The 27,941-nt window shown below is 40.9% G+C and overlaps 1 protein-coding gene across 6 annotated transcripts in view; it reads left to right on the forward strand.

Annotated features, from left to right (window-relative positions):
- The first annotated feature begins 145 nt into the window (after positions 1-145).
- Positions 146-27,941, forward strand: part of PLEKHA5 (pleckstrin homology domain containing A5) — a 243,509-nt gene continuing 215,713 nt past the window's right edge. For 3 of the 6 annotated variants that reach the window (XM_029206051.1, XM_029206046.1, XM_029206050.1), the window contains exons 1-3: positions 167-358; positions 508-587; positions 2,891-2,948. In XM_029206051.1, coding sequence (XP_029061884.1) covers positions 267-358; positions 508-587; positions 2,891-2,948 — 230 coding nt within the window. In that variant the 5' untranslated portion in view covers positions 167-266. Of the gene's footprint in view, positions 359-507; positions 588-1,202; positions 1,484-2,890; positions 2,949-27,711 lie in introns of those variants that run through there. The other 3 variants (XM_029206047.1, XM_029206048.1, XM_029206049.1) reach the window with 3 other exon arrangements.

Below are 27,941 nucleotides of genomic sequence, written 5' to 3' on the forward strand. Positions count from 1 at the left end.
AGCCCCCCCCGAGCGCGCGGCTGGGCGGCCGGCCGGCGGCCGCGGACGATGCGGAGGGGCGGCGGCGCGGGCCCTACCCAGCCCGGGCGGCGGGGCGGGCGCCGCCCGAGGGGGTAGGGCGCGCGCGGGGGCGCGCCGGGCCGGGGAGGCGCGCTCCGGCCGCGCTCGCTCCGCGCTCCCTCAGCTGGTTCGCTCGCTCGCTCCCTCCTCCCTCGGCAGCCGCGGCGGCAGCAGGAGAAGGCGGCGGCGGCGGCTGGGGATCAGACATGGCGGCGGATCTGAACCTGGAGTGGATCTGCTCCCTGCCCCGCTCCTGGACTTACGGGATCACCCGGGGCGGCCGAGTCTTCTTCATCAAGTAAAGAGCTGGGGACGGCGCGGGGGCCCGGAGGGGGCGGGAGGCTGGCGACAGAGGGGACCGAGCCGGGTCGGTGCCTCTCCGGCCCCCTCGGCTCCTCCCGCGCCCCCACTCAAGCCCCGTCTCGGCCCCTTCTCTCACCCCTGCAGCGAGGAGGCGAAGAGCACCACCTGGCTGCACCCCGTCACCGGCGAGGCCGTGGTCACCGGGCACCGGCGGCAGAGCACAGGTAACGCCGAGCCCGGCCGGGCCCGAGCGGAGTTGGCTTTCGCCGGGAGGAGGCTGCGGAGCCCTGGCCGCCCACCTCCTGCCGGCAACCTGCCCCGAGCCGCCGTACCCGGGAGGTGGCGAGGTGGGGCGGAGGCCGGCGGGCGGGGGCGGCCGCAGGTAGAGGGGCCGGGGGACTTCCCTCGAGTCTCCGGACGCCCCTCTCCTCCGTCTTTGATCGCCACTAGCCCACGGCGCCCTCTGCCCCATCCCAACCTGCTCTTCCCCCACGCCCCTGGGTGGCCCACTCCCCTCCCCCGGGAAACCTGGGATCCTGAGTTTTTCCTCCCGCGGCCACTCCTGAGTCCTCCGAGCGCCCCCCGGGCCCCCCACCTTACCCCTCTTTCAACCTTTAGGAAATCCTTTCCCACTCCCCTCCTGCAGCCCGAAACCCTGCCTCTCGTCCGCGGGGAGAATGTGTCCACATCCTCCCCCTCCTCCCCGGGAGCTGCCTCCCTCCTCCTGTGCGGCTTCCTTCTCCGAGGTGGGACTTGTGGGTAGGTGGCTGTTGGAGGAGGAGGAGACGAGTTTGGGGGTGCTTCGATCCTCTCCGCGACAGAGCGGCTTGGGAAATCTGCACGCTTTCCCTCGTGCCCCCGGAGGAGCAGCCGGGGCCGGGGCAGGCATTTGCAGCTGCAGTTGCTGGCCAGCCAGATTCGAAGTCCCCGGCGGCGGCACCGAGGTCGCACACACTGCCAGGAGGCGGTGGGCGTGCTGGAAGGTGTCCTGCGTGTGGGCACTGGTGCCCTAATAGGAGAGGGTCGCCGGCGAAGCATACCTTCCTGGTGCCTTGGGTAGCTTGTTTGAATGCTGCATGTGAGTTGAGCTGGAGGAGAGCTGATTGGAGCTTCAGTGCTGGTCTGGCTTTCTTTTGTCATTCTTTGTGTACATTCTTGAAACTTGTTTGTCTTTGAAACGTAACATGTGTTCTCTTCTTGGCCTGCCTCTGTTTCGGGTGATTGGAAAGGCTTGAGAACAGTTTGGGTGGAAGGTGAGGCCGGCTTCAGAAGTCTGTAGAGCTTGCCCTCCGGGATACTTCTCCAACTCTGAGATTCTCTTGAAGTTGCCAGGATATTGAACAAGCCTGCCTTCTCTATTAAATTCTGGAGTTCAGCGAAGTGACTAATATCTCTAAATTTGCAAAAAGGTGGAGGAGGAAGGGGAAAGCTGGTATAGCAAGCATGATGAGGTTACATTTTTAAGGCATTTCTGACTAATGCGGCGTCATACTTCTTAACTCCCCGACGTCGTCTTTGACTTGAATGTACGTTTCAGTGTTTTGCATACGTAAGTCAACTTTGATGGCCTCTTTGCCTTATGGATAGTAACAGGTTTGTGTCACAAGAGATAATATGATATTTATTTAGCCTAATTGTCTCGTGGAATTATTCCATGATTATTTTGGCTATGTGAAATATAAATCTTTATCCTATTTACCCCCAAGGATTTGATAACATTCACACCTCAGAAAATTTTATTATATGATTTCAGGTTAATTTTATTTTTGAGAGATGATCCTGATTTTTCTCTGGTTTGGTTTACTTTGACTTTGTACACACATCATCGGTTTTTTATTTCAGAGCGGTATTATGGTTAAATCCAAGACACTGGTGGTTTGTAAGTAATATGTAGCACAGAATGGTGCCATCGTTCACCTGCATTATTGCCAGGTTTATTACTTGAAATTTCACATCTCTTAAAGTCAAGCCTGTAGAAACACACATGTATGTATAAGTATGTGATTTCAGATTTCTTTCCCCCTAATTAAGTACTTAGGAAGTTCTTTCTCATCAGTGACACTTCCTGGATGGATTCACTTATGTAGCTGAAAGATATGGTCTTACATAGACACAACATACCTAGGAAGAAGTGGGTGTTACCTTTTACGTATAGTCTTTTTCTTTGGCTTTGGGGGAGTTTTTGGCCTACCGTTCAAGGGTACTTACCTAGGATTACAAGGCATCCCTTTGCTTTTTCGGCTGTCAGGATGTAGTTCCTCTCCACTCTGATCAAAGTGTATAATTATGTCAGATAACCTCTAATATTGTTGATACTTTTCTGGTGGCTTTACATTTGAATTGCCATTTTCCCAAAAATGATATTATATCTGAGTTTTATTACCAGTCTAATGCTTTTGGGGGGGGGTTACAAACCTACTTAATAAATGAAAATAGCTGATCATGAAAAGGAATAATTAAAATGGTTTGAAACTTACTGTGCTGTTCTATCGATGTAATACTAATGGTGAAATGTATGTTTTTTTAGATTTGCCTACTGGCTGGGAAGAAGCATATACTTTTGAAGGTGCAAGATACTATATAAAGTGAGTTTTTTTAATTATGATTTTTTTCCTTGGTAATTCAAATGTTGTGATTAACCTTTGGTTGTATGTCTAGGTATGATCATGATTTCTTAAGGTTTATTGTATTATATTGACTTTATGAGTGTTGGAATTTTGAGGTAAAAGATGACACTCTTAGTTTTCTTATGTTGTTTGCCTGGACCTTCATTGATTTGGGAGTTAGATCATTTATGGCCACGGTTACATTTTTGGTGCCTCTGTATATATTTTTGAGTGATAGCGCATTACAGTATTTTGTCTTTAGTATGTTACCTTTTTTTTTTTCTTTTTAAGTGAATTCTGTTCATGTGTATTTTGACCAGAACTATAAGTAGCAAAAGTGATGTAAAGCTAGATTACTGTTTGATGGACAATGACAGGACTGAAAATAAAAGTAAATAAATAAGGAGCATTTCACAAACATCTGTTGGAGCATTGTTTGTAATTTGCCTCAGTTTATTTAAATATATCCAAGTTTTAAAAATACATATCGAAATATTTTACTGGTAATTGTATTTGAATAAAAGGCTTTCAGTAGCACTTACAAGGGACAAATGACCAGTCCTAAAGTTAAATTAATTCTATAGAATATTGAAATAATTTTCTGTTCAGAGTTAACTTGATAGTACTTGGAGACAAATACAATGTTTGAGGGCAATATTATATAGGAAAATTTTTTATCCCTCAAGGGGAAATAAAGGTGGTTTTATCTTCATTTTAAATTAGAAACTGTTTACTTAAGAGCTTGTTTTTGTTGTTTTAAAATTTTTTGTTTAATTTTAAGGAACTGAGGCTTGAAAGAGAATGCTTAAATACAAGATTTGGTTGAGATGTCAGTGGTTTAATAATAATAACAGGTACCTAGCTAAAGGCACCTCTGTTTCATTGGGCCCAGTAAGGTATTTTGCTGAGTGCCATTTTAAAGATGATGCCGTACTTCACTAAATTATAATTACCTATATGGTTTTAACATTTTTTAGAATGATATTTACATAAAATGTTAAGGGATATGTATAGTATTAGCTATGCTTGCTCTTTTGGATATAGAAATAGAGAAAGCAGAACTAAGATACAGGAATGGAGTATAGTTTCATGATGTGGTCCTTCTCTGGATATGTTTAATTTACATCTTTTATTTGGAGATTGTGCTGTGCATTGTTAGATGGCCTAAAAAATAAAGGCATCAGTAAAGTGCAGAGTCACCAAGTATTTTTTCTAGTGGTTATTTTTATCCTGAATTAAAGTGAGTTTGTATTGCCATGAAAAGGGATGCTTCTTTTTTTTTCTGGACAAAGTATTGATATTTCTGAAGAAAGACAGTTTTTTTGGTGGAGTTCATTTATTTTTATCCAGTATAATTTTAACTACTGTACCTTAAGCCTAGCTGATCTACAGAATAGGAGTAACATTACAATTCTCAATATTATTTAAATGTCGGTGAATGTGTACGTTCTTAGATGAATGTTTGACAGTACAAAATGTTATTATTCTGTGTGGGACAAATATGTGTGTTTTAATTTAGAAGTAGGCTGTTAGAAAGACTGAGTTTTCTTTTGTTTTACTAGCCGTTTTGATTAGAGTTTCTTGAGTGTCATGCCTAAGTAAGTTTCTCAGGCAAATGAGGACAATATTAAGAAAGTGGTAATAATTTTACTTTAACTCAGGATACATTTTTAAACTAGTGGGTTTTAATCATGTGGTATTGATAGACAGCCAATCATTGTGTCCAAAAGTAGCAATAAAGAATTTATATTATGAAGGTAATTTGTTCTAAAATTGAGCATATTTTAGAAATATACACTCATTAAACTTCAAGTAAAATAACCATTGACAAATAAATGATTTGCTGGATGTTGGGTGCTACTACCTTTCCTTTCTGGGTTATATCAGAAGACTAATTTCTTTTAAGATTAGTTAAATCTCTAATGTGGGCTGTAATTTCCTAGAAATTTTTTACTTACTTGTGTTGTTATGAGCAATTACGGATGCCTGATCATTCTAATATAATAGGGGCACTACTTTTATCTTAAACTTCACAATTTACAGAGTGCTTTCACATATGTTACCACGTCTGAATCTCATTTTAATCGTGGATGTAGTCAGAAGAATTACTCTTTCCATTGTCACACCACACAATAAAACAACAGAAACATGCCTTTGGAATTTATGGTCTGCAAAGACAGCAAGATGAGAAACAGCAGGAACATGAACTATATTTAGAATGTTCAGAGTAGGAGAAAGGATAGGAGTCTTCAGTAGGAAAGTGATGACTGTTGGTGGATATATTTCTCATTGTTGGTTCTTTTTTAGATGAAGGAAGGAGGTTACTGCTCAAATTATAAGAAAAACAGGTGATATAGTGAGCAGGGTGGATTTTATTCACAGGGGAAGAGGGAAGATGAAAGGCCAATAAAAGACACATTGACCATCTTGTTATTCCTAATCCTGCGTTCCTGGGAGGCTCCCAGAGCAAGAACTGAAAGAGACTGAAAGAACTTGAGTTGTTTCTACTTTAGTTCCCAAGTGAAGTACATTTAACGCTCAGATTATTTCTCTCCTGAACAAATGTTGGTGTTTGTTCAAAATGGCAGAAGAAGAATTTATCTTTGCATAGTGTTTTGGTACCAACGACTGCATCCCTGTGGGCATTCAGGAGAAGAACACTCTTGTGGGGAAGAGTTGGAAGGCAGGCCTTGACCCTCTAACACGTTGGAGCTCTGTCTTCCTGTCTTTAAATTTGGCTGGCTGGAAAAGATAACTTCTCAATTCCAGCCCACTTTCAAATTTCTTTGAATTTTATACGATTCTGGGAATTTACAGTATTCTACAAAATAATGAACTCACAGTGCCAAGAAGAGATAATGTGGGAAATGTGGAAAGTTACTTAGCTTTCCTATCCCGGTTAACTGTTTAATCTCCCTCTTTAAGCTTTGTGCAGATAACCATAGATAAGTCTAAGCAGAGCCAGAGCTGTGTTGTGCTTGCTGTCTTTCTGTTGCTGCATTTTGTGTTTTGTGTATTTATCTTCCAGGGAGAGCTGTGTGCACGCAGTTAACAGTGCTAACTAATGTCAACAGAGGAGCTGATCAGAGTTGAGTTGTATAGATTTGAGCTGGATAATCAGTTTACTTTATACAGTTTTTGAAATTGGTTCTTTCATAAAAGTCTACAGTTCGGAAACAGAATATATAATATAGAGAAGGTATTTTACTTTAAATCAGTTTGGCCAGAAAATATTAAAATTTGAAAATTCTGTATTATAAAGATAAATATTTAGCTTTAAATTTTTATGAGAAAAGCTTGCTTTAAGCTAACCAGCCTCTAAATTATTTTATTACTTGTGTGTGTGTGTGTAAATATATATACACAGAGTTTGAATTTGATTAGTGTTTCCATATTGCTTTTTAACACTTAATTCATGCTTTTTATCTTTAGGAAGAATGCTGAAAATTGCCAGTGATTTTTATAATTTATAAAGTGTAGCTTTAAATATTCAAATAACTTAGCTTGTAAAGTACAGAAGATAATCTTATATATTTGAAGGTTATAAAACTTTCTGCTTACTCCTTGAAATATTACTTAATGACTCTGTAATGACAGGTCATGGTAGCTTAAAATGGATGTGTCATTGACTATTACTTTGTGCTTCAAAGCTTTAAGATGGTTAATTTAAAGGGCTAAGTAAATCTTAAAACAGTGCTCTCCTAATAGTGAGAAACTTTGTTCTAATTATTTAGAGGTCATTGTCTTATGTGGCAGGTTTGGGGATCAAAAAATGTCTTTGCAGGGTAATAAAGTAGTATGTAAATTTTGTGAGGTTATATTTTCATATTGCTTTTTTCTTTCTTTTTTTTTTTTTTTTTTTTTCTGTGGTACGCGGGCCTCTCACTGTTGTGGCCTCTCCCGTTGCGGAGCACAGGCTCCGGACGTGCAGGCTCAGTGGCCATGGCTCACGGGCCCAGCTGCTACGCAGCATGTGGGATCTTCCTGGACCGGGGCACGAACCCGTGTCCCCTGCATCGGCAGGCGGATTCTCAACGACTGAGCCACCAGGGAAGCCCCCATATTGCTTTTTTCTTGATTTAAAATTTTAAGTTCTGAAAATTGAACTTTTTCTTAGATATGCAAATAGAGCAGTGTTTGATTTTTGACTAATGAAGTTTCATTTCAGTATCTGCTATAGTTGGGTCTAATGTGTGCTTAGAATTTCAAACTAACCTGCGATGATGGGAATTCTAGTATGAAATAGCCATTTAAGGTTGCAAGTGAGAGGAAAATCTGTTTCTTCACAGATTATCACAATTCAAACTATGAGTGAAGACGTAACATAGTTGCCACGAGAATGTGAGAATATATTGCAATATATTTGATATTTTAAATTGTTTGGTATAGTAGTACTATAATATTATAATTAGACATAGCAACACAATGTTTCAGAACAATTCCTGGATGTTGTACATCTTTTTTGTATTCATAACAGAGTTTTTGGAATAAGTAATCCTTTTTTTAAAAAATTTTAAATTTTATTTATTTATTTTGTTGTGCTGGGTCAGCAGGCGGGCTCCTTAGTTGTGGTATGCGGACTCTTAGTTGTGGCATGTGTGTGTGATCTAGTTCCCTGACCAGGGATCGAACCCAGGCCCCCTGCATTGGGAGCCTGGAGTCTTAACCACTGGGCCACCAGGGAAGTCCCAGAATAAGTAATCCTTACATGTGTAAAGCACTTCATGCTGATTCGATAGGTACAGCATAACAATTGAACTATGACTTCAACCTTCAAGGAGTTTGTAGTATAGAGAAAAGCATGCAGTGTATTAAAAAAGGGAGATGGTGTGGGCCCCATGAACTTGGTTAGTGTGAGGCACTTCAACACAGCATCCAGTGAATTTAATCCTCACAGTAGCCCCTAGTTTTCTTTTTCTCCCCGCCACCACCCCTGTTTCAGGATGAAACTGAACTTAACGAGGTTAAGGGCCTGTTGTAGGTCATATAGTTTCACTATGAGTCACTAGCATTCAAATTAAGGTCTCTGGGCTGAAACCCTCCTAGACCTAAAAATACAGGGCGGTATAAACAGATCCTATAGTATGTGTCTCTCCATAAGTAGGTTGCTTGGGGACAGAAATATCATTTCAGAGAAATAAGTACAATGGTTAGGTTAGTAGGCCAACCTACAAATAGAAGCTTGTTTCACCCCCTAAAAACCTGTTGACTAGTATTATTTTAGTAGAACCTTGGAATTTGGTCCTTCCTTTACATCCACTGAAGAGTGCTAGACACTGTTCTAGGTGTTTGGTGATACAACTGAGACCCGGCCTTCCTGGATCCTACAATCTAGTAGGAAAAAGAGACGTTAAAACAAAACATGGAACAAACATGTAATTTTAAAATGGCGTCTTCATAAAAGAAAAGCAGAGTGTTTTGTGGCAGATTAGGAAAGTTTACCATAAAGAACAGTGTTTCAGTGATAAAATGTGTTTAAGTTTCAAGGGTGGGGTGACAGGATTTCCAACCTCAGTGAATTTTATCTGGAATCTCGTTGTCCTTTTTAGCCCCAGGACGGTTGCTCGGGACCAGGCCCCGCTCAGTGCTTTCTTGTAGTGCCTGCCTATAGCTTAATGCCAGCATCCAATGAGCCTCTGAGTAAATGGTGTCTGTACTGATGATGCCGGCCTCCACCCTCCCGAGGAGTTAATCAGGGTAGAACAGAGGAGTCCCCACAACTCAAGTGATTGCATTTGGAGAGCCCTTTCTGGATTTCTCAAATGATTTTCCCCTAATGTTGATAGACCTCTTTCTTTGTTTTCTTCTTATTCTCAAAGCTGGTGTAGTTTAGGAAGGGGGAAGAAATGGGGAGTAGAGAAAGAATTGGTTGGAAGAGTCAAAGAGTTGGAGGCCTTGAAGACCGGTAGGATGTAAACATCCCTGTCTAGGCACCTCTGTCTGTTCTACAAAGACAAGGGGTTTCTCAGCACTTGTGGGCCAATACTCTCTCCTGGGACCTTTTCATTTTTCTGTAACAGATAATGTAGAAGTTGGGGTTAATGGTGAAAATTTACTTGTATAGATGTGTATGCGTAAATTGGAGTTAATATAAAAAATGATGCTGGGGCTTCCCTGGTGGCGCAGTGGTTGAGAGTCCGCCTGCTGATGCAGGGGACGCGGGTTCGTGCCCCTTTCCGGGAAGATCCCACATGCCGCGGAGCGGCTGGGCCCGTGAGCCATGGCCGCTGAGCCTGCGCGTCTGGAGCCTGTGCTCCGCAACGGGAGAGGCCACAACAGTGAGAGACCCGTGTACCGCAAAAAAAAAAAAAAAAAAAAATTGATGCTGGTTGTCCATCAGACGGTGTCTTAAGAAGTCAGAGGAGGAAGGAGCTTACTTAGGCCGGGCTGACGTGGAAAGGCTTGAAGGAAGAGGCAGGAGTTGAGCTAAGCCTTAAGGGCATGGATGGAATTCAGATGTGTTGAGATAGATGACTGATAACATAAATTCATGGGGGTGGGGACATGTATAATATGCTGGTGATTAGAAAATGCTAGGATAATGGGAAGTCAGACGAGGAATGCTGTTAGGAGTACTGTTTGTTGTTGTGTCTGGTCTTTGAATAAAAGGCTGAGATTTTTATTTCTAGGCAAGCCCACTGCAGGTGTTTTTTGGTATAGCATTAATAGCTTAAAGTGAAGGTTTTAAGGGAGATTTTAATATAGGCAGCTTGGGTTAGAAAGGGGCAAACCTGGAATCGAGGAGTCCCATCCTGGGTCTGTCGCTGTAACCTGGGAGTTAGTTGCTGGAACCAACTTGGTAGCAGTGGGAATGGAAAGGAAGGAGGCCATTGATCAAAGATACTGAAGAGGAGTTGACAGGCCTTGGGAGTCTTGCTGAGCTGGGAGGTTGTCAGAGAAAGAGAGGTCAAAAGTTACACAGAAGCCTTTGTGTCTGAGTGGCTACAAGAATGATTGGTACCCTTGACCAGAATAAGGGAATAGGTGGTTGGGGGGAGCGCTAGGTGGAGGTGTTAATGATGGTTTGGTTTTTGAGCTGCTTATCTTGAGAGGGCATAGCATTTTAGGTGGCTAAAATCTGGCCTTTCCAAAGGACTCCCGACATTATCTTCTATTCCTCCCTCATGAATAAGAAATACAAACCACCCCCCTCCCCCCTGCCCCCACAAAATGCTATCTCAGCTACCTAATTATCTCCAAACAGTATGTAGATCCAAGCCAGGAATGTCATATTCATCCATCCAATTATTCATTCAACAAACACTTACTGAGTACTGTGTGCCAAGTGCTTTAGGTTTTATGAACGAAACAGACATGGACCTTGCTCTTAAGGAGCTTATAGTTAAATTAAGGAGAGAGACAGCAGTATCATAATCACAAACATATAGTCGTAGACTGATAAATGCTATGAAGTATACATCATGCTTTGAGCAGATGTATTGTGAGGACTCGGCCCAGTGTGGAAGAGGCCTTTCTCACAAACATAAGGAATAACCCTTCCTCTGAAAGCTCAGCTGTGAAACCCCACAGAGTAATGAGAACAGAGCAGTGCAAAGTCACCTGAAAGATGAATTGATAGCATCTTGGGCTTGAGATTGGACCATAACCTGAGTGAAAGCGTTGCTATAGCTAAAGAAAGACTTGGGGTGGGGTTGGTGTGATGTGGAAATTTAGAAAAAGGAGAAAAGCTGCAGCAGAAGTTACTCTCTACTATCTAGTAGAGAGCAAGGTTAAGCCAATTGATTTTGACTGTTATTCCAGTCCCAGTGGCAAGGTCTTCCAATTGCTCAATCTTTCACTGATGCATTTTTTCCCTTCACTTCTCTTCGATACATTTTGAACTCATAATTATGTGCCTTAGCAATTAGGTACAATCATTAAACAAAATAGACCAAACAACTTTACCCTTCTGGGGACTGGGATGGTGGAGGAGAGAATATCAGACAAAGAAAATATAACTTTTATGGTATGTAAGAATATATAAATGCTGTAGGAAAAAAATTAGAGCAAGGTGTGTAGGATCAGGAGAGGAGTGAAGAGGGATGGGTGTGGGAGAAAAAGACAGTGGAATCAGAGAAGGAAGAGCCCAGCTGTGTGGCAGCTTCCTTGGTTGATGTAATTGGCTGTTACATGAGGAGATGTGGAGCCGTCGCAGGTCTGAGCAGAGGAGGAGATGCGTGGTCTGGCTTCGCCCTTTGAAAGGGTCAGTCTGTGAAGGTGAGACTTTGGGGGCCTAGTGGAGCCCCTCCAGTGTAAGTTCTCTCCCTCATCAGATTCTCTCCTTATATTTCCTTTTAACACTTAACAGGATCATGATTAAATATTTAATTGTGTAACCCCATATTTCTTTTAAGCTGCCAGCGATTATCAGTGCCATTGATTTAATAATAGTAACAGCTTTTCAGAGGGGAGAGACATAACCATATTAAATAAACCCCTTGATCCTTAATTCAGAAACAGTATATTGAAAAAGCATGTTTTAAAATGAGGTCAATGCTTGCTTAATACCTGTTTGCCTACACTCCTTATGGTAGGTAAGCTTCATGAAAAGCAGCTCGTTCATTGCTGTGTTTTTAGTCCCTCAGCTTAAACTTTTCTCATAGTAGTTCCTCAGTAAATATTTGTTGATTGATGAATTTTGATGATGACACTCAACTTCATTCCATGCTATTCAGAAACCTTGTAATGTGGCTCTTTGTGAAATTTAAATATTCTCTTTATGTGACATCTGTCTGTCCCAATATGAATTAGGAAGTCAGCTGTTTCTTGAGTTTGGCTTATGCGATTCTCCTCCAGGAGACAGATAGGATCTGCTCAGAGGCCTGATAGTGGGACCAGATCCAGGATCAAGCCAAGATAATGCAGGGACCTGTGAGGGCTGTTGGGAGACAGCTGAATCCCAGACCTTGCCACTGACCATGCCATTTCCATTTAGAAATGTTCACAGTTCAGGCTGCTGTAGTTTGGAGAACGGGGGAGATATACTGTCAGATGGTATGAGTAAAGTATGAGTAAAGCAAGTGTAGACCACTGAACTCAGTGGGTCCTAGAGAGGCCTGAGAGAAATAGAAATTAGTCCTCATGAGGTACAGGTGACAGACATTTCAGAGCCACGCAGAGAATTCCTTGGTTACTTAGAAGTAGCCTCCTAGCTATTTGGGAATTATTCTCTGAAGTGGCCAGTAATTTCAGAAACACCCAAGAGAATCCCTCTGGACTGTTAACTCCTTGAAGGCAGAGACTGTGTCATATCATCTTTATGTTTCCAGCACTTGACACATAATAGGCAATGAGATGTTTGAAATGAAGACCTATTACAGATTGTAAGAAAAACAAGTCATTGCCCAAATCTGAACATCCCAGGTCACTTTTCTGCTTCTCACTTGTCATCTAGTCAGGATTCATATTGTTGTAAATGTCAGTGACCCAAAGCCAACTATTACAAGCAAAAGCAAACTCTTTTCCCACATTAGTTCCAGGAGTGACACAAGTGAATCCTTCAAGACCCTTCCTCACTCACCTTTTTTCACTTTAGAAAGCTTTTCTCCACTTAACCATAAAAATGTTTGCCCATGGCCCCGAATTACACCCTTTTAGCTTTTTAACCCAAAAGATAAGGTTTCTTCTCTATTCCTCAATAAAAAAAAATCTTAGACAAGGACTTTGACCACCTTGTATTACATGCCCATTGCTGGAGTGAAGACTGGCCCTCTGGTCTTCACTAATTTTCTGTCCTTGGCTGAAGCCAAGATTATTATCAACCAGCCTTCCAAGAAACTGTGTGGTGAGAGAGGATGGCCTGGTCACGTAGGAAGTCAGGGTGTGAAAGGCTGCATGATCAGAGATCTCCTGCTTCTCCCTTGCATACAGTGCACAGTGCTAAAGGCCAGGAAGGCCATGAACCTGAGCATCTGCAGACTTCCTAAGAAGTGATATTATCAATGATTTTCAAGGATGCTTTCTGCCTTCCATTGAAGAAAAAGTAGTTGAAGATACATGCAGGGTGGTTCAGGCCTGGACCCTGGAGAATGAAGAGGAAGAGTTAAATTCTGAGGAAGAAACAATAGAAACCAATCCTATACTGGCTACCTTGAGCAAGGGGGATTGAGGAAACCAACTTCGATTTGGTACAAGTGACAGTACAGCCTCACTGTGATCAAAACCTCCACCCTGCTACAGTGGGCCAGGGATTCCCTCTGGTTCTTCTGAAATCACTGGCCACTTCAGAAAATAATTCCCACACAGTGTCAGTGCTTGAGTAATGCTACCCAAACTTGCTTGCTACATGCCTCCCGGGGATGTTCTACATGCTTTCCACCACCACCCCCCCCCCCCCCCCCACCGCCGCCCCCGTCCCTTCCAAGTGACTAAGATTCTTTACACATATTATTTCTTTGGAATAGACATGGTCTTCAAAAGAGAGAATTTGCCTCTGAGATGAAAAATAGTTTTAGACTTCATATTGAGTGAATTCCATCAGCTTTTGCTGAACTTGGTTGAAGGTGCATATAATACCCATTTTATTAAATATTTACAATGAAGCTGTTTAACCTAAAATTTAAAACTTAGTAAAATAGGACAGAATAGCAGAGTCTTCAGAAGAAACAAGGAATTACTCCTTGCTCATTTTTCATAGTATACAAAGCAATGGTGGAGAGAAAGTAACTTGTTAATCTTAGTGTCATTTTTTTTTTCTCTGTTTGAAAATTCATCTGTTCAAGTTTTATTTTAAAAAATTTAATCTATCACAGAATATAGATGCATCTAATAATGATGGCATTTAAAAAAATTTAGTAAAGAAATGTCAGAGAATGATTCCAAATCTGTGTTTAGTGTGTGTCCTTTTTTCCAACCTGTTTTATAATGTTAAGTGTTTCTTTCTGATTATAGAAGTAAAACATTTGGAAAAAACTGAAGAGTATAAAGAAGGAGAAAATAAAATCACCTGGTCTCATTATGCAGAGAGAATTTCTATTAATACTTCTGTATATATGCAAAAATATTTTTAAAGATTTGGATCTTATTGCTAGTACTGTGTCGAATGCTGTTTTCATTAAAGTTATATCGTGTGTCCTTATGTCATTATATATTCAATGGAAGATTTTTTAATAACTGATGTTTTATCTTATGAATATATAATAGTTTAATCATCCCTCTATTTTTAGATGGCTATGTTGTTTCCAACTTTTCGCTGTGAGAAAAATCCTTATATAACATATGCATGTCTGTTTCCTAGACTTGGAATTATTGGGATAGGGTATGAGCTTTTTAAAAGGTTCATTACTTAACATTTTGCCAAATTGCCCTCTAAGAGATTTGTACAAAGTTACGTTCTCCCCTTAGTATATGAAGTGTATAAAAGTGCCCCTGTTTCTCCATACCTACAATAGATACTCCGGACAGATGAAATTTGAAGGTAACTGATGGAGAATCTGTGTGGGTTGTCATTAGTGATTCGGAGAGTTTGGAATAGGGATTAGTCTTTATCTGTTGCTACATAACCAACTATCCCAAAACTTAGTGGCTTAAAACAACAATGATTTATAATTTCTCACCTTTCTTTGGGTTGACTGGGCTCAGCTAGGCTGTTCTATTTCCTGTGATATAACTGAGGGCCCTCCTGCAGATACATTCAGCTGCAACTTGGCTGGAATATCCCGTGTCTTCTCTCCTCGTGGCCTCTCATCACTTAGTAGTCTATCTAGAGTTTCTTGTTAACAACGCAGCTGGCTTCTAAGAGGGAACGTTCCAAAAAGACAAGCCCCTGGGTGCAAGCGTTTATCAAACCTCTGCTTGCATTATGCTTGCTCATGTCCTGTTGGTCAAAGCAAGTCACATGACCAAGGCCAAAATCAAAAGTGGGAGAGAGTTACACAAGCCTGTGAATACCAGGAGATGTGGTTCATTGCAGACCGTTGATGTAATGGATTACCAGAAATAGTAAATAAGTTTCAACTAGCATTGCAAGTCTGATTGATGAGCAAGAGCTCTTTGGAGCACTGTGTTTAGAAAAATTTGGAGATCAACTTCTGGATCAGTAGGAAAGCGTATTGTGACAAGTCAATGATGTTTGCAAGGGCTTAGGTGAGGAGGTTGGTATAATGGTGTATTTACCATCCTTAATTTAATATCTGAATTTATATCATAAAGCCACAAACGTAAACATGAAAGGCAATTCAAGAGCTTACATGTAAGCCCAAATACTTTAAAAACATTGGAGTACTTGAGTAAAGTGAGCCTGAAGCTTTTATTCATCCTGGTTTCGTACTGACAATTAATACAACTGGTAGTATAAGATATCAATAATTGGGCTTCCCTGGTGGTGCAGTGGTTGAGGGTACGCCTGCCGATGCAGGGGACACGGATTCGTGCCCCGGTCCGGGAAGATCCCACATGCCGCGGAGCGGCTAGGCCCGTGAGCCATGGCTGCTGAGCCTGCGCGTCCGGAGCCTGTGCTCTGCAACGAGAGAGGCCACAATAGTGAGAGGCCCGCATACCGCAAAAAAAAAAAAAAAAAAAGATATCAATAATTGGCATCTTGTGCTAGATTAGTTTGCAAGATACCCGTATTTCACACCAGGACTGCTCTTTCCCATTGCTGAGTGAAAAAGCTGTAGCAGGGTTCACAGATGAGGAGCAAGTACCTATACTAGTGCCCAAGGTCAGAGTATGGGTGGGTGGATGGCTAGATGAATGGAGACATAATCTCACATATATACGTATTTGCATGTGTGAGTGTGTGATTTTAAGAGCTTGACTGAGTTGTGAACTTGACCCTTGGATTTACTCATGTGATTTAACCAGTATTATCAGTGGCAGTATTTAAGAGTAGGCACTATGGCCTATGCCAATGGTCCCCAGCCTCTTTGGCACTAGGGACCGCTTTCATGGAAGACAGTCTTTCCACGGACGGGGTGGGGGTGTGGTTCAGGCGGTAACGCGAGCGATGGGGAGCGATGGGGAGCGGCAGATGAAGCTTCACTCGCTGTCCCGCCGCTCACCTCCTGCTGTGCGGCCAGGTTCCTAACAGGCATTCTGAGGGAGACTTATAGGAAAATGTTACTATTCTTTCCTCCTGATACAGTAGTGCGGAGTCTCTTTTATGCTTTTCCCTCTCACCCCATACTCTGCTCCCCCAGAGGAGGTTCTGTGCATGTCAGCAGTTTGGTGTGTGTCCTCCTCCCCCTTCTTTGCATACCTATACATGCATACATTCATTTATTCATTTATTTTTACCAAAATGAGCTTGTCCTATATGTACAATTCTTTGACTTTTCCTTTTTATTTAATACCTTAGATCTTTTCGTATTAGTACTTAGAAGTCAACACCGTTCTTTCAGTAGCTACAAAATATTCATTAATTATTTAGCTGGACATTAATTATTTAGTTGGACATTTAGTCTTTTTCCATTTTTTTTCTCAGTTTCTAAAAATGTTGTCATGAACGTACTTATACATAAACTGTGGCCGTATGCAAATGTTTTTATAAAATAGATGTGGAAATTGCTGAGTTAGGCTGTATACGTATTTTAGCTTTTGATAAACGTAGTAAAATCCTGCTAAACACCATAAATAGGGTCTGAAAATATTGAAGTGATTAAAATGCATAATTATAAGATTAATGAAAAGCAGTATTTTTCATTAAGTTCATGGAGTCACACACAAAAAATAGGAAAGTGGTAGAAAGTGACACATTGTGCAAAACTACATAATGAATCAGAAAGCCCCAAATGAAAACAGGGCATTCACCCCCTAAATTCCTTTTGGAATTAGAGTTGGTCCAACTATTGGAGCCCTTCAACAGTCACGTTCAGATTAATTTGTGGTTTTGCTATTTGTGGTTTACAGTTAGGCCAACTTCCAAAAAATCTTTACCATCTTATCCTCGCATGATGCAGTGTGTAGGATTATTGTCTCCTGTATCCTTGCCAGCACTTGGTGTTACCAGCCTTAAGTTTTGAGTAATCTAATGGACAAAAATGGTATCTTGTTTGAATTTGCGCGTTGTTGGTTTTGGCCATGCTTGTCATCTTTCCCTCTGTTTGTTGCCTATTTGAGTCTCTTCTACAAATTGCCTCTTCCATATATTTTCTCTATTTTTCTATTGCTATTTTTCTTAATGATTTATGTCATTATGTACTTTTTTGTATTTTTGATATCTGAGCCAGTTAGCTTATTAGAGCTCTCCAAGGTATTTTTGCTGCGCACCCTGATAAGTAGAACATTTTTGGTTATATACTCTCATTATATGTCTATTTATTTATAGATTATATACGTGTATTGTTGTCAGTCTGTGTCATACTTTTTTTTTTTTTTTTTTTGTGGTACGTGGGCCTCTCACTGTTGTGGCCTCTCCCGTTGTGGAGCACAGGCTCTAGACGTGCAGGCTCAGTGGCCATGACTCACGGGCCCAGCCGCTCCGCAGCATGTGGGATCTTCCCGGACCAGGGCACGAACCCGTGTCACCTACATCGGCAGGCGGACTCTCAACCACTGTGCCACCAGGGAAGCCCCTGTGTCTTACATCTTAGTAAAGCTTATTTTTTCCCTGTTTTATTGTGTTTTAAAAATAAGTGTAAATAGGGGTGCTACAGCAAAGGAAACTATAAACAAGACCAAAAGACAACCCTCAGAATGGGAGGAAATATTTGCAAATGAAGCAACTGACAAAGGATTAATCTCCAAAATTTATAAGCAGCTCATGCAGCTCAATAACAAAAAAACAAACAACCCAATCCAAAAATGGGGAGAAGACGTAAATAGACATTTCTCCAAAGAAGATATACAGACTGCCAACAAACACATGAAAGAATGCTCAACATCATTAATCATTAGAGAAATGCAAATCAAAACTACAATGAGATATCATCTCACACCAGTCAGAATGGCCACCATCAAAAAATCTAGAAACAATAAATGCTGGAGAGGATGTAGAGAAAAGGGAACACTCTTGCACTGCTGGTGGGAATGTGAATTGGTATAGCCACTATGGAGGACAGTATGGAGGTTCCTTAAAAAACTACAAATAGAACTACCATATGACCCAGCAATCCCACTACTGGGCATATACCCTGAGAAAACCATAATTCAAAAGAGTCATGTACCAAAATATTCATTGCAGCTCTATTTACAATAGCCAGGACATGGAAGCAACCCAGATGTCCATCAACAGATGAATGGATAAAGAAGATGTGGCACATATATACAATGGAATATTACTCAGCCATAAAAAGAAATGAAACTGAGTTATTTGTAGTGAGGTGGATGGACCTAGAGTCTGTCATACAGAGTGAAGTAAGTCAGAAAGAGAAAGACAAATACCGTATGCTGACACATATATATGGAATTTAAGAAAAAAAAAATGTCACGAAGAACCTAGGGGTAAGACAGGAATAAAGACACAGACCTGCTAGAGAATGGACTTGAGGATATGGGGAGGGGGAAGGTAAGCTGTGACAAAGTGAGAGAGTGGCATGGACATATATACACTACAAAACGTAAAATAGATAGCTAGTGGGAAGCAGACGCATAGCACAGGGAAATCAGCTCGGTGCTTTGTGACCACCTAGAGGGGTGGGATAGGGAGGGTGGGAGGGAGGGAGACGCAAGAGGGAAGAGATATGGGAACATATGTATATGTATAACTGATTCACTTTGTTATAAAGCAGAAACTAACACACCATTGGAAAGCAATTATACTCCAATAAAGATGTAAAAAAAAGGTGTTAATATTATTTAGTCTTTGTTTAAACTTGGAATTCTGTAAAAAAATTCTACATATTTCATGATTCATTTTATTCTACTTCTGTAATTTGAGATTTAAAATTTTTCTTTATTATAAATGGTGACTGAATGATTTTGCAGAAATTATTCTTTTAAACTTCTTCCTAGATGTAAAAGAAAAAAAAAAACCAAAACCAACTTATTTCACTGTGAATCTTCAGTCTTTTGGTATGATTTCCTTTATTTGTAAATAACCTCTCATTAAATATTATTCCAAAAAAAAAAAAACAAATAGGGGTGCTAACCTGTCCACAGCCCAGTATAGAGTCTAGTGTGCATTCACCTAGGAAGTCAGGAGTTGTGAGCAAAATATGATTTAGGCCCTTTACAGGCCAGTTAGGTTGGCCAAGAAGAGCATGCTCTCTGTTCTGTGACCACAGTGTGCATATCTGTAAGCCCCTGGCCACTGAGTACTCTGGTGAAGTGGAAAGTAGCCAAGGGTCAAACCTTGGCTCCGTTACCTTTATTAACCATACAACTTGGAGAAAATTGCTTACTCTCACTAAGAACCAGTTTCTTCATGTGTAAAATGGAGAGGGTAGTCCTTGTCTTGCCTACTTTATAGGCTTATGATGTGAGTTAATCTATGTGAATAAACTTTGAAAAACTGTAAAACATGGGGTACATATGAAATACCTGGGTACTTATTTTGCAAGGTCATAACATTGGGTATGTAAGACAACATACTTCAAGATCATTTATGCTGGAAAACAGTTGAAAATGGCTGGCCTACTAATTGTGGTTCAGAAATATTTTAAGTCTTCATCGTGTGCAGATTTTAAACATCTTGAAGGTAGAAACTATTACACATGATGGTCAATAAGTTTTGTTGTTGATGGTGTATGTACATTTAATAATATACATATTTGGTTTTTAAAATGTTTTCTATTTAAGAAAGCCCTGTGATTTAGGAATTAAAAATCATCTTATTTGTGAAATACCCAGTGACACTAAGGAAGACTTTCTTGAAAGAGTAAAGTAGCTATTGTCCAGGGCTGCAGAGAAAAGGCAGGGCCTGGCATGAATATATTCTCCAAGATAGTGAAGAACTCAAGGCATTGTAATGGTAGGGTCTCTCATGTAAGCAGTGGAACTGAATTATGAGGAAGGCGGTGTATGATACAGCGTACCCAGGAGTGATGATGAAAAGGCAGTTTTGAACGTGGTTAATGCTGTTTTTAAGAAATGTGTTTTATAATTTTTTAAAAAAATAAATGAATTTAACTGTAAAATAAATAATTATTTTCTGTAGAAGATAGTGGATGGAGGGAGGAGAAATAAAAGAACTGAACCCCTTATCATTAATAAAAAAGAATAAGAAAATTGGGATTGCATATTTTACAATATTTTACAAGTATTGACACTCAGGCTCTGCAACGGTGCTGGAAAACAGGCGCTCTCAGGCCCGTGCTGCTGGCTGGCCAGGCCGGCCCATGACCAGTAGTGGCCTGAGTAGGCTGGGACTGAGCTGTGGGCAGTGGGCCAGGCGAGGTCACATTCCTTCTGAATACTCTCCCCTCCTTCCCTCTCCTTTGATTCTCAGAACAACCCCATGGGGTAGAAAGCAGGACAGGCCTAGTCCAGTTCAACTCAACTAAACCTTTTATGCTCACCCAGATGAGTGGGAAGGGGCGGTGCCATGCTTACTTATTATATCTACTTTCAAAAACTTATTTAAAACTCTTGGAGGGGTAGAAGACAGTGTGCAAAAAACAAACGAAATCCTTTGTATATTTGGAAGAATAGATGTATTTCTCAGAAATAGTTCACACTGAGGAATTTCTGTATTTCAGAAAAGAATGATAAAAGGACTTTTTTTTTTTCTTACACAGAGGAATTCCATGTCCATTTTGAACATTTACCTAATAATCTAGATTTCTACTATGTCAAGTCAGGCCCCCACCCCCAGGCCCTTTATTCTTTTTTTTTTTTTTTTAAAGAAGATGTTGGGGGTAGGAGTTTATTAATTTATTTTTGCTGTGTTGCGTCTTCGTTTCTGTGCAAGGACTTTCTCTAGTTGTGGCAAGCGGGGGTCACTCTTCATCGTGGTGCACGGGCCTCTCACTATGGTGGCGTCTCTTGTTGCGGAGCACAGGCTCCAGACGCACAGGCTCAGTAGTTGTGGCTCACGGGCCCAGTTGCTCCACGCCATGTGGGATCCTCCCAGACCAGGGCTCGAACCCGTGTTCCCTGTATTAGCAGGCAGATTCTCAACTAGTGCACCACCAGGGAAGCCCTCCCCCTTTATTCTTATGTGAATGATTTTCAGTCCAGCTGCTGTTCCTTTCTCAGTGGAGCTGCAAAAGAAACTCTGAATTGGAAACAGGCAGTTTTATTGGTAAGAGAAATAAAATCTTTTGATGGGGTTCTACATCCTTTCTGTATCTACCCAGCCTGCTATTAAAGCCTTCTTGCAGAAGACCCTGAGATTAAAATATTTCACAATTTTTGGCTTCAAATCCTCAAAAACATTACAGGAGAAATGTAATAGATTATTCAAGTTGAATAGATATGATTAATCTTGCTGTGTCAGTTACTGCTGTATAAAAAACCGTCCTCACACTCCAAGGCTTAAAATAATCACTGTATATTACTGAGCACAGGTCCCTGTGTTGGCTGGGCAATTCCTCTAGTTTCTGTTGCATTTATTCTTGTCTGAGATCAGCTGTGGGTCAAGCAGGAGGCTCTGCTGATCTTGGCTGGTCTAAGATGGTCTTTTCTGAGATTGTGGGAATGACTGGGCTCTCTTCTATGGTCTCATTCCCCATAGGCTTGCCCAGGCTTGCTCTTGTGGTGAAGGCAGGTGTCCAAGCAAGTGAGCCTTAGTGCTCCAGGTCTCTTGAGGCCTGGGCTCAGAATTGGGGCAGCGTCATGCACTGCTTTCCATTGGCCAAAGAAAGTCTCAAGGCCAGCTTGAATTCAAGGAGTGGAGAGAGACTCTGTCTTTTGAGGGAAGTTGGAAAATCACATTGCAAATGTTGTCAGAATGGCCATCATTAAAAAGTCTACAAATAACAGATGCTGGAGAGGGTGTGGAGAAAAGGGAACCCTCCCACACTGTTGGTGGGAATGTAAGTTGGTGCAGCCACTGTGGAAAACAGTGTGGAGGTTCCTCAGAAAACTAAAAGTAGAACTACCATATGATCCAGCAATCCCACTCCTGGTCATACATCCAGACAAAACTATAATTCAAAAATACATGCACCCTATGTTCGTAGCAGCACTGTTCACAATAGCCAAGACATGGAAACAACCTAAATGTCCATCGACAGACAAATAGATAAAGAAGATGTGGTATATATATATACAATAGACTGCTACTCAGCCATAAAGAAAGAATGAAGTAATGCCATTTGCAGCAACATGGATGCAACTAGAGATTATCATTCTAAGTAAATCAGAAAGAGAAAGATAAATGCCATATGATATCACTTATATGTGGAACCTAAAATATGACACAAGTGAACCTATCTATGAAATAGAAACAGAACCATGGACATAGGGAATAGACTGGTGGTTGCCCAGAGGTGGAGGGGTTGCGGGGGGAGAGGGATGGAGTGGGAGTTTGGGATTAGCAGATGCAAACTGGTATATATAGAATGGATAAACAACAAGGTCCTACTGTATAGCACAGGAAACTATATTCAGTATCCTGTGATAGGGCTTCCCTGGTGGCGCAGTGGTTGAGAGTCCGCCTGCCGATGCAGGGGACACAGGTTCGTGCCCCGGTCCGGGAAGATCCCACATGCTGCGGAGAGGCTAGGCCCGTGAGCCATGGCTGCTGAGCTGCGCGTCCGGAGCCTCTGCTCCGCAACGGGAGAGGCCACAACAGTGAGAGGCCCGCGTACCACAAAAAAAGATATATATATATATATATATATCCTGTGATAAACTATAATGGAAAAGAATATGAAAAAGAATGTATATATGTATAACTGAGTCACTTTGTTGTACAGCAGTAATTAACACAACATTGTAAATCAACTATACTTTAATAAAAAAATTAACAAACAGACAAGAAAAACAAAGGTTGTGGATATAGGGAGAGGTGGAGAGTTGGAACCTTTTTGTAATCTGTATAGAACATGTGCCCCTAAAGTTACTGAACCCATTTGAAGTTCATGGTTCCTCTGTCTCAAATAGGGGATCACACTTGATCCTGGTCACACTGCTGATCATGTACTTCAGCTATGTAGAAAATTAGGTGCACCTGTGTGTATAAGTCTCTTCTTTATTAAATCAGTTAGTTCCTAACTCCTGTAGAGCAGGGTTATTTTTTTTTTCCCCCTTTCATGATGTGTTTAGTTGGTTTGATAGTCTCCCTGGGCTTTGTCATTTTAAGGTTCAGAATGGGTCCTAGTGCCTCAGTTGTGGGGTGTGGGGAAGATATTGTAGGTTTCAGTGTATTTAAGAAAGCTCTCAAGTATATAACCTCCCCTGTCCTACCATACCCAGAATCCATCGACCAGGCACTTGCTGTCATATTACCTCCCATGTTTTATTTTCCTCCTGGTACTTAGCACTGGCTCAAATTCTTGTTCATATACTTTTTGGTTATTTGTCTCCCCTCACTGAGATATAAGCTTCCCAAGAGCAGGGACTTCCTCTGACCTGTTCACTACTGAATTCCCAGAGCTTAGAAGAGTGCCTTCCTCTCCTTAGGAGATGCTCAATAGAGATTTGTTGAATATTTATAATAAAAATTTTGTGATTAAGCAAGTCCGCAGCTCATTAAAACACAGCGTGTTATGTGCTATGTCTCTGGTACATTGTAGGCACTCATTAAGTGTTTATGGAACCTTTAGGGAGGGTCGTGGGCAGTGGGAGCTCAGAGAAAATGAATAGTTGGAGCCACCAAGGGTTTTTCCAGATGAATGCGATGAAAGACAGATGAGCAGGAGAGTTTAGAGTATGATAGATTTGTTGAAATGTTAGACTGTTGGATTTCAGGCTGGGAAGGAAGGAAGTGGAGCAAGAAGGAATCTGATGAACAGAGATTCTCCCAAGACCAGAGACCCCACAGAGGGAGAGTAGTTAGACATGCATGCTGGAGGTCGGGGGTCGTGTTGATGCACTATGATCGCTGATGTGCTGGTAATTTCAGATTATGTGCCAGGTTATGGGCACGATGGGGTCCTGGGATTAAGGAAATGAATGGCTCAAGTGGCTGAAGGACCTTGAGGAGGGGGGAATTGACAGCTGTTGTTTGAGAGGGTGCAGCAGGACAGCTGGTGTCCTTAGGTGAAAGTCCTTAACAGCCAAGATACTGGGAGTAATGCTTTGAGGAGAGGTTTGCTAACAATGGAGCACCGCTTCCACAGGAAGTTTCTTTACAAGACAGAGGCGGAGTGGCGGCTAAATCAGGGACAGACTGAGCAAAGCCTGGACAGACCCAGCAAATGGGTCAAGGGATGGATTGGGAAAGGGACTGGAGATGGTATGAACTTGGGCATTGAGAGGCTTGATGGATTTAGTTTCAGTAGAATCTTAGAGAAAAGTGACCCTGGGACTAACCAGACAAGAGGCCGTGACTCATTTGGCCGAGGGTAGAGGTCAGCCTGGAAGCTCTGAGCTCTGCCTGTGTGGAGGGATTTTAGGTGGAACTCGTGGGAGTTTACATGAGTTCTAAACAGATGTGTTCTCATTTATTACTTCAGTATTTTCATTGTAGGTTTTTTCAGAATATTTTAAGTATCTTTTTAAATTAGAAATGGCATTTTCTAAATGTAAACTATTAAAAAATGTGAAACGATATATGCAAATATTAAAGGACAATGATTTAATCAATTTGTGTAGCGCTATTTATCATCTAAAATCCAAGGATTAGGATTTTCAGATTAGTATTTTAATCTATTTTTTGGTCATAAAGTTTTTTACATAGGTATTAATCAAAGTAGATATTTTAAATGTAAATATTTAATCTCTTCTTTTTGCTGTTAGTCATTTTGAAAGTCCAAACTGTGTGGTGAACCAGAGCAGAATTTCATAATTAAACCACAAAGTTGCCTAATAGGCAACAAAGTAGAAATGACAGTAGTGGAAGATTTTACAAAGTCCCAGAACCACCTGGCAATAATTTTAGGAAAAACTTTTGACTATAAGCTCATAAATAGACTCTGTAACATAAAGAATAATTAATAGTAATTAGTTTCTTGCCTTTGAACCCTTTGGTCAGACTTGTTCCATTGAAACGAGCAAGGCAGGTTAAAATAATCTACAGAATTTAAATTGTCTGCTTGTGCAATACAGGTGAGTTTATATTACACAGCAACAAATTGTCTAAACTCTGTGGGTTTAGACAATAAACAAATGTTTATTTTACTACTACTTGTGTCTGATGCTAAGTACTTTTTTAAACTTCTTTTTTGAGTATGTGTTTTATTTTATTGTGAAAAATTTGATTCATACCAAATGAGTATAACATTTGTCCGACATAAAGAAAAATACGATGGTTGATCACTGCACCAGATACTCAGCTTTAAAAAGAGAACATGTCTCAGACCTTTGGAGCCCCCTCTTGCCCCTCCTTGATGCCATTTCTCTGTCGTTCCCCCTACCCCTTGCCTCCATGGGCAACCACCATCCTGAGTGTTTATAACATTCCAATGGTTTTCTTTAAATTTTAACCACATATGTTTGAGTCCATATACAATCCATGGTTTAATTTCCCCAGCTTCTTCTTATAACTTCATAAAAGTGAAGACATTCTGTATGTGATTTGCTTATTTTGTTAAACATAATTATTTGTGAGATTCATCCCAAATTGATGTGGTTCATTTTTATGACTGTGTTCAGTGTATGATTATACTACAGTATAAACATTACCCATTGGTGGACATGTGTTTGCTCTTTTTTTTATGGCTTTATGTGAGCATTATATGTCTCCTCATGCACATTTGTAAGTTTCTCTCAAACATATAACTATGAGTATAATCGAGGTGGTAAGGTGCATTTTGACTTCTTTGAATAAATCTAAATTATTTTCCGAAGTGGTTGTACTATTGTACTCCCTCCAGCAGTATATGGGTTCTTATTGCTTCATATCTTTGTCAGCACTTCATATTATCCAACTTCTACATTTTTGCCAGTCTGGTGGTTGTCAAATGTTTCCTAATTATGGCTTTTACTTTGAATTTCCCAGGTTAATGAAATTAAGCATCTTTTATTAGGTTCATTGTATATTCATGTTTCTTCCTCTGTGACATGTGCTTATATCTTTTGTCTACTTTTCTTTGTGTCTTTTTTCTTTGGATTTTGAGGAATTTTTTTTCTTTATTAAACGTAGATAGTAATCTTTTGCAAATCTACTCTTTGGGTTTGTATCTTGCCTTCACTTTTTTTAAAGGTTATACTCCCTTTATAGTTATTATAAAATATTGGCTATATCCCCTGTGTTGTACAGTATATCCTTGTAGCTTATTTTTATACATAATAGTTCATATCTCTTAATCTACACGTATCTTGTCCCTCTCCACTTTCCTCTTACCACTGGTAACTACTAGTTTTTTCTCTATCTCTGAATCTGTTTTCTTTTTTGTTATATTCACTAGTTTGTTTTATTTTTTAGATTCCACATGTAAGTCATATCATACAGTACTTGTCTTTCTGTCTGACTAATTTCACTTAGCATAATACCTTCCAGGTCCATCCATGTTGTTGTAAATGACAGAATTTCATTCTTTTTTTATGGCTGAGTTGTATTCCATTGTGTATGTGTGTGTGTGTGTGTGCATGTGTGTGTGTATGTATATAAAATCACATCTTCTTTATCCATTCATCTGTTGATGAACACTTAGGTTGCTTTCATATCTTGGCAGTTGTAAATAATGCTGCTATTGCTGCTATGAACATTGGGGTGCATGTATCTTTTTCAATTAGTGCTTTTGTTGCCTTCACTTTTTTTTTTGATAAATTTTATTTATTTTATTTATTTATTTTTGGCTGTGTTGGGTCTTCATCGCTGCGTGCAGGCTTTCTCTAGTTGCGGCAAGTGGGGGCTACTCTTCATTGTGGTGCGTGGGCTTCTCATTGCCATAACTTCTCTTTGCAGAGCACGGGCTCTAGGCGCACGGGCTTCGGTAGTTATGGTGTGTGAGCTCAGTAGTTGTGGCTCGCGGGGCCTAGAGCGCAGGCTCAATAGTTGTGGCACATGGGCTTAGTTGCTCCATGGCATGTGGGATCTTCCCAGACCACGGCTCGAACCCATGTCCCCTGCATTGGCAGGCAGATTCTTAACCACTGTGCCACCAGGGAAGCCCTGCCTTCACTTTTTTTAAGGGATCTTTTGATGAATATATAATTGTTTATCAATCTTCTGAAAGTCTTGGCAGATTTTTTTCTTTCCAGTCCTTTTATCCTTTTCCATTTTACCCTTTGTATTTCTTTATGTTTCTGGTTAGTACCTCCAGTACAATGATAAGTATTAATAGAAGCAACTACAGCTCTGACTTAAAAATAACTGCTTCTGGGGCTTCCCTGGTGGCACAGTGTTTGAGAGTCCGCCTGCTGATGCAGGGGACACGGGTTCGTGCCCCGGTCCGGGAAGATCCCACATGCTGCGGAGCGGCTGGGCCCGTGAGCCATGGCCGCTGAGCCTGCGCGTCCGGAGCCTGCGCGTCCGGAGCCTGTGCTCCGCAACAGGAGAGGCCACAACAGTGAGAGGCCCGTGTACTGCAAAAAAAACCCAAAAAAAACCTCCTTCTTATTTTACCATTAAGAATGATATTTAATGAAGATTTTTAGAGGGTATTCTTTCTAGGTTAAGAAAAATCTCTGCTATTCCTAGTTTGGTAAGAACTTTTATTAGGAGTGAGTGTTAAATTTTATCAAATATTTTTTCTGTATCCATTTAGATGAATTTTTAAAAATTTGCTAACTCAGCAAATTACTGTGAATTGTGTTTACTACACTTGTTAATGGTAAGCCAACCTTTCATTCTTGGAGTAAACCCAACTTGGTCATGATGTACCTTCTCTTTTACACATTGCTCCATTGGGCCTGTTGATATTTTGTTTAGGACTTTGCCATTTGCGATAATAAGTGAAATTGCCTTGTAAACTCCCTCTCTGTACTGTCATTGTCTGGCTTTGAAATCAAGGTTGTTCTAGCCTCAAAAAATGAGTTGGAAGGTATTCCACTTTTTGTGTCCTGGAAAAGTTTGCGTGAGATTGGAATCAGTTGCTGAGAAAG

The sequence above is a fragment of the Monodon monoceros genome, unplaced genomic scaffold, assembly GCF_005190385.1.
Source record: "Monodon monoceros isolate NGI ecotype Baffin Bay Population unplaced genomic scaffold, NGI_Narwhal_1 Super_Scaffold_6, whole genome shotgun sequence".
In the NCBI taxonomy this organism is placed as follows: domain Eukaryota; kingdom Metazoa; phylum Chordata; class Mammalia; order Artiodactyla; family Monodontidae; genus Monodon; species Monodon monoceros.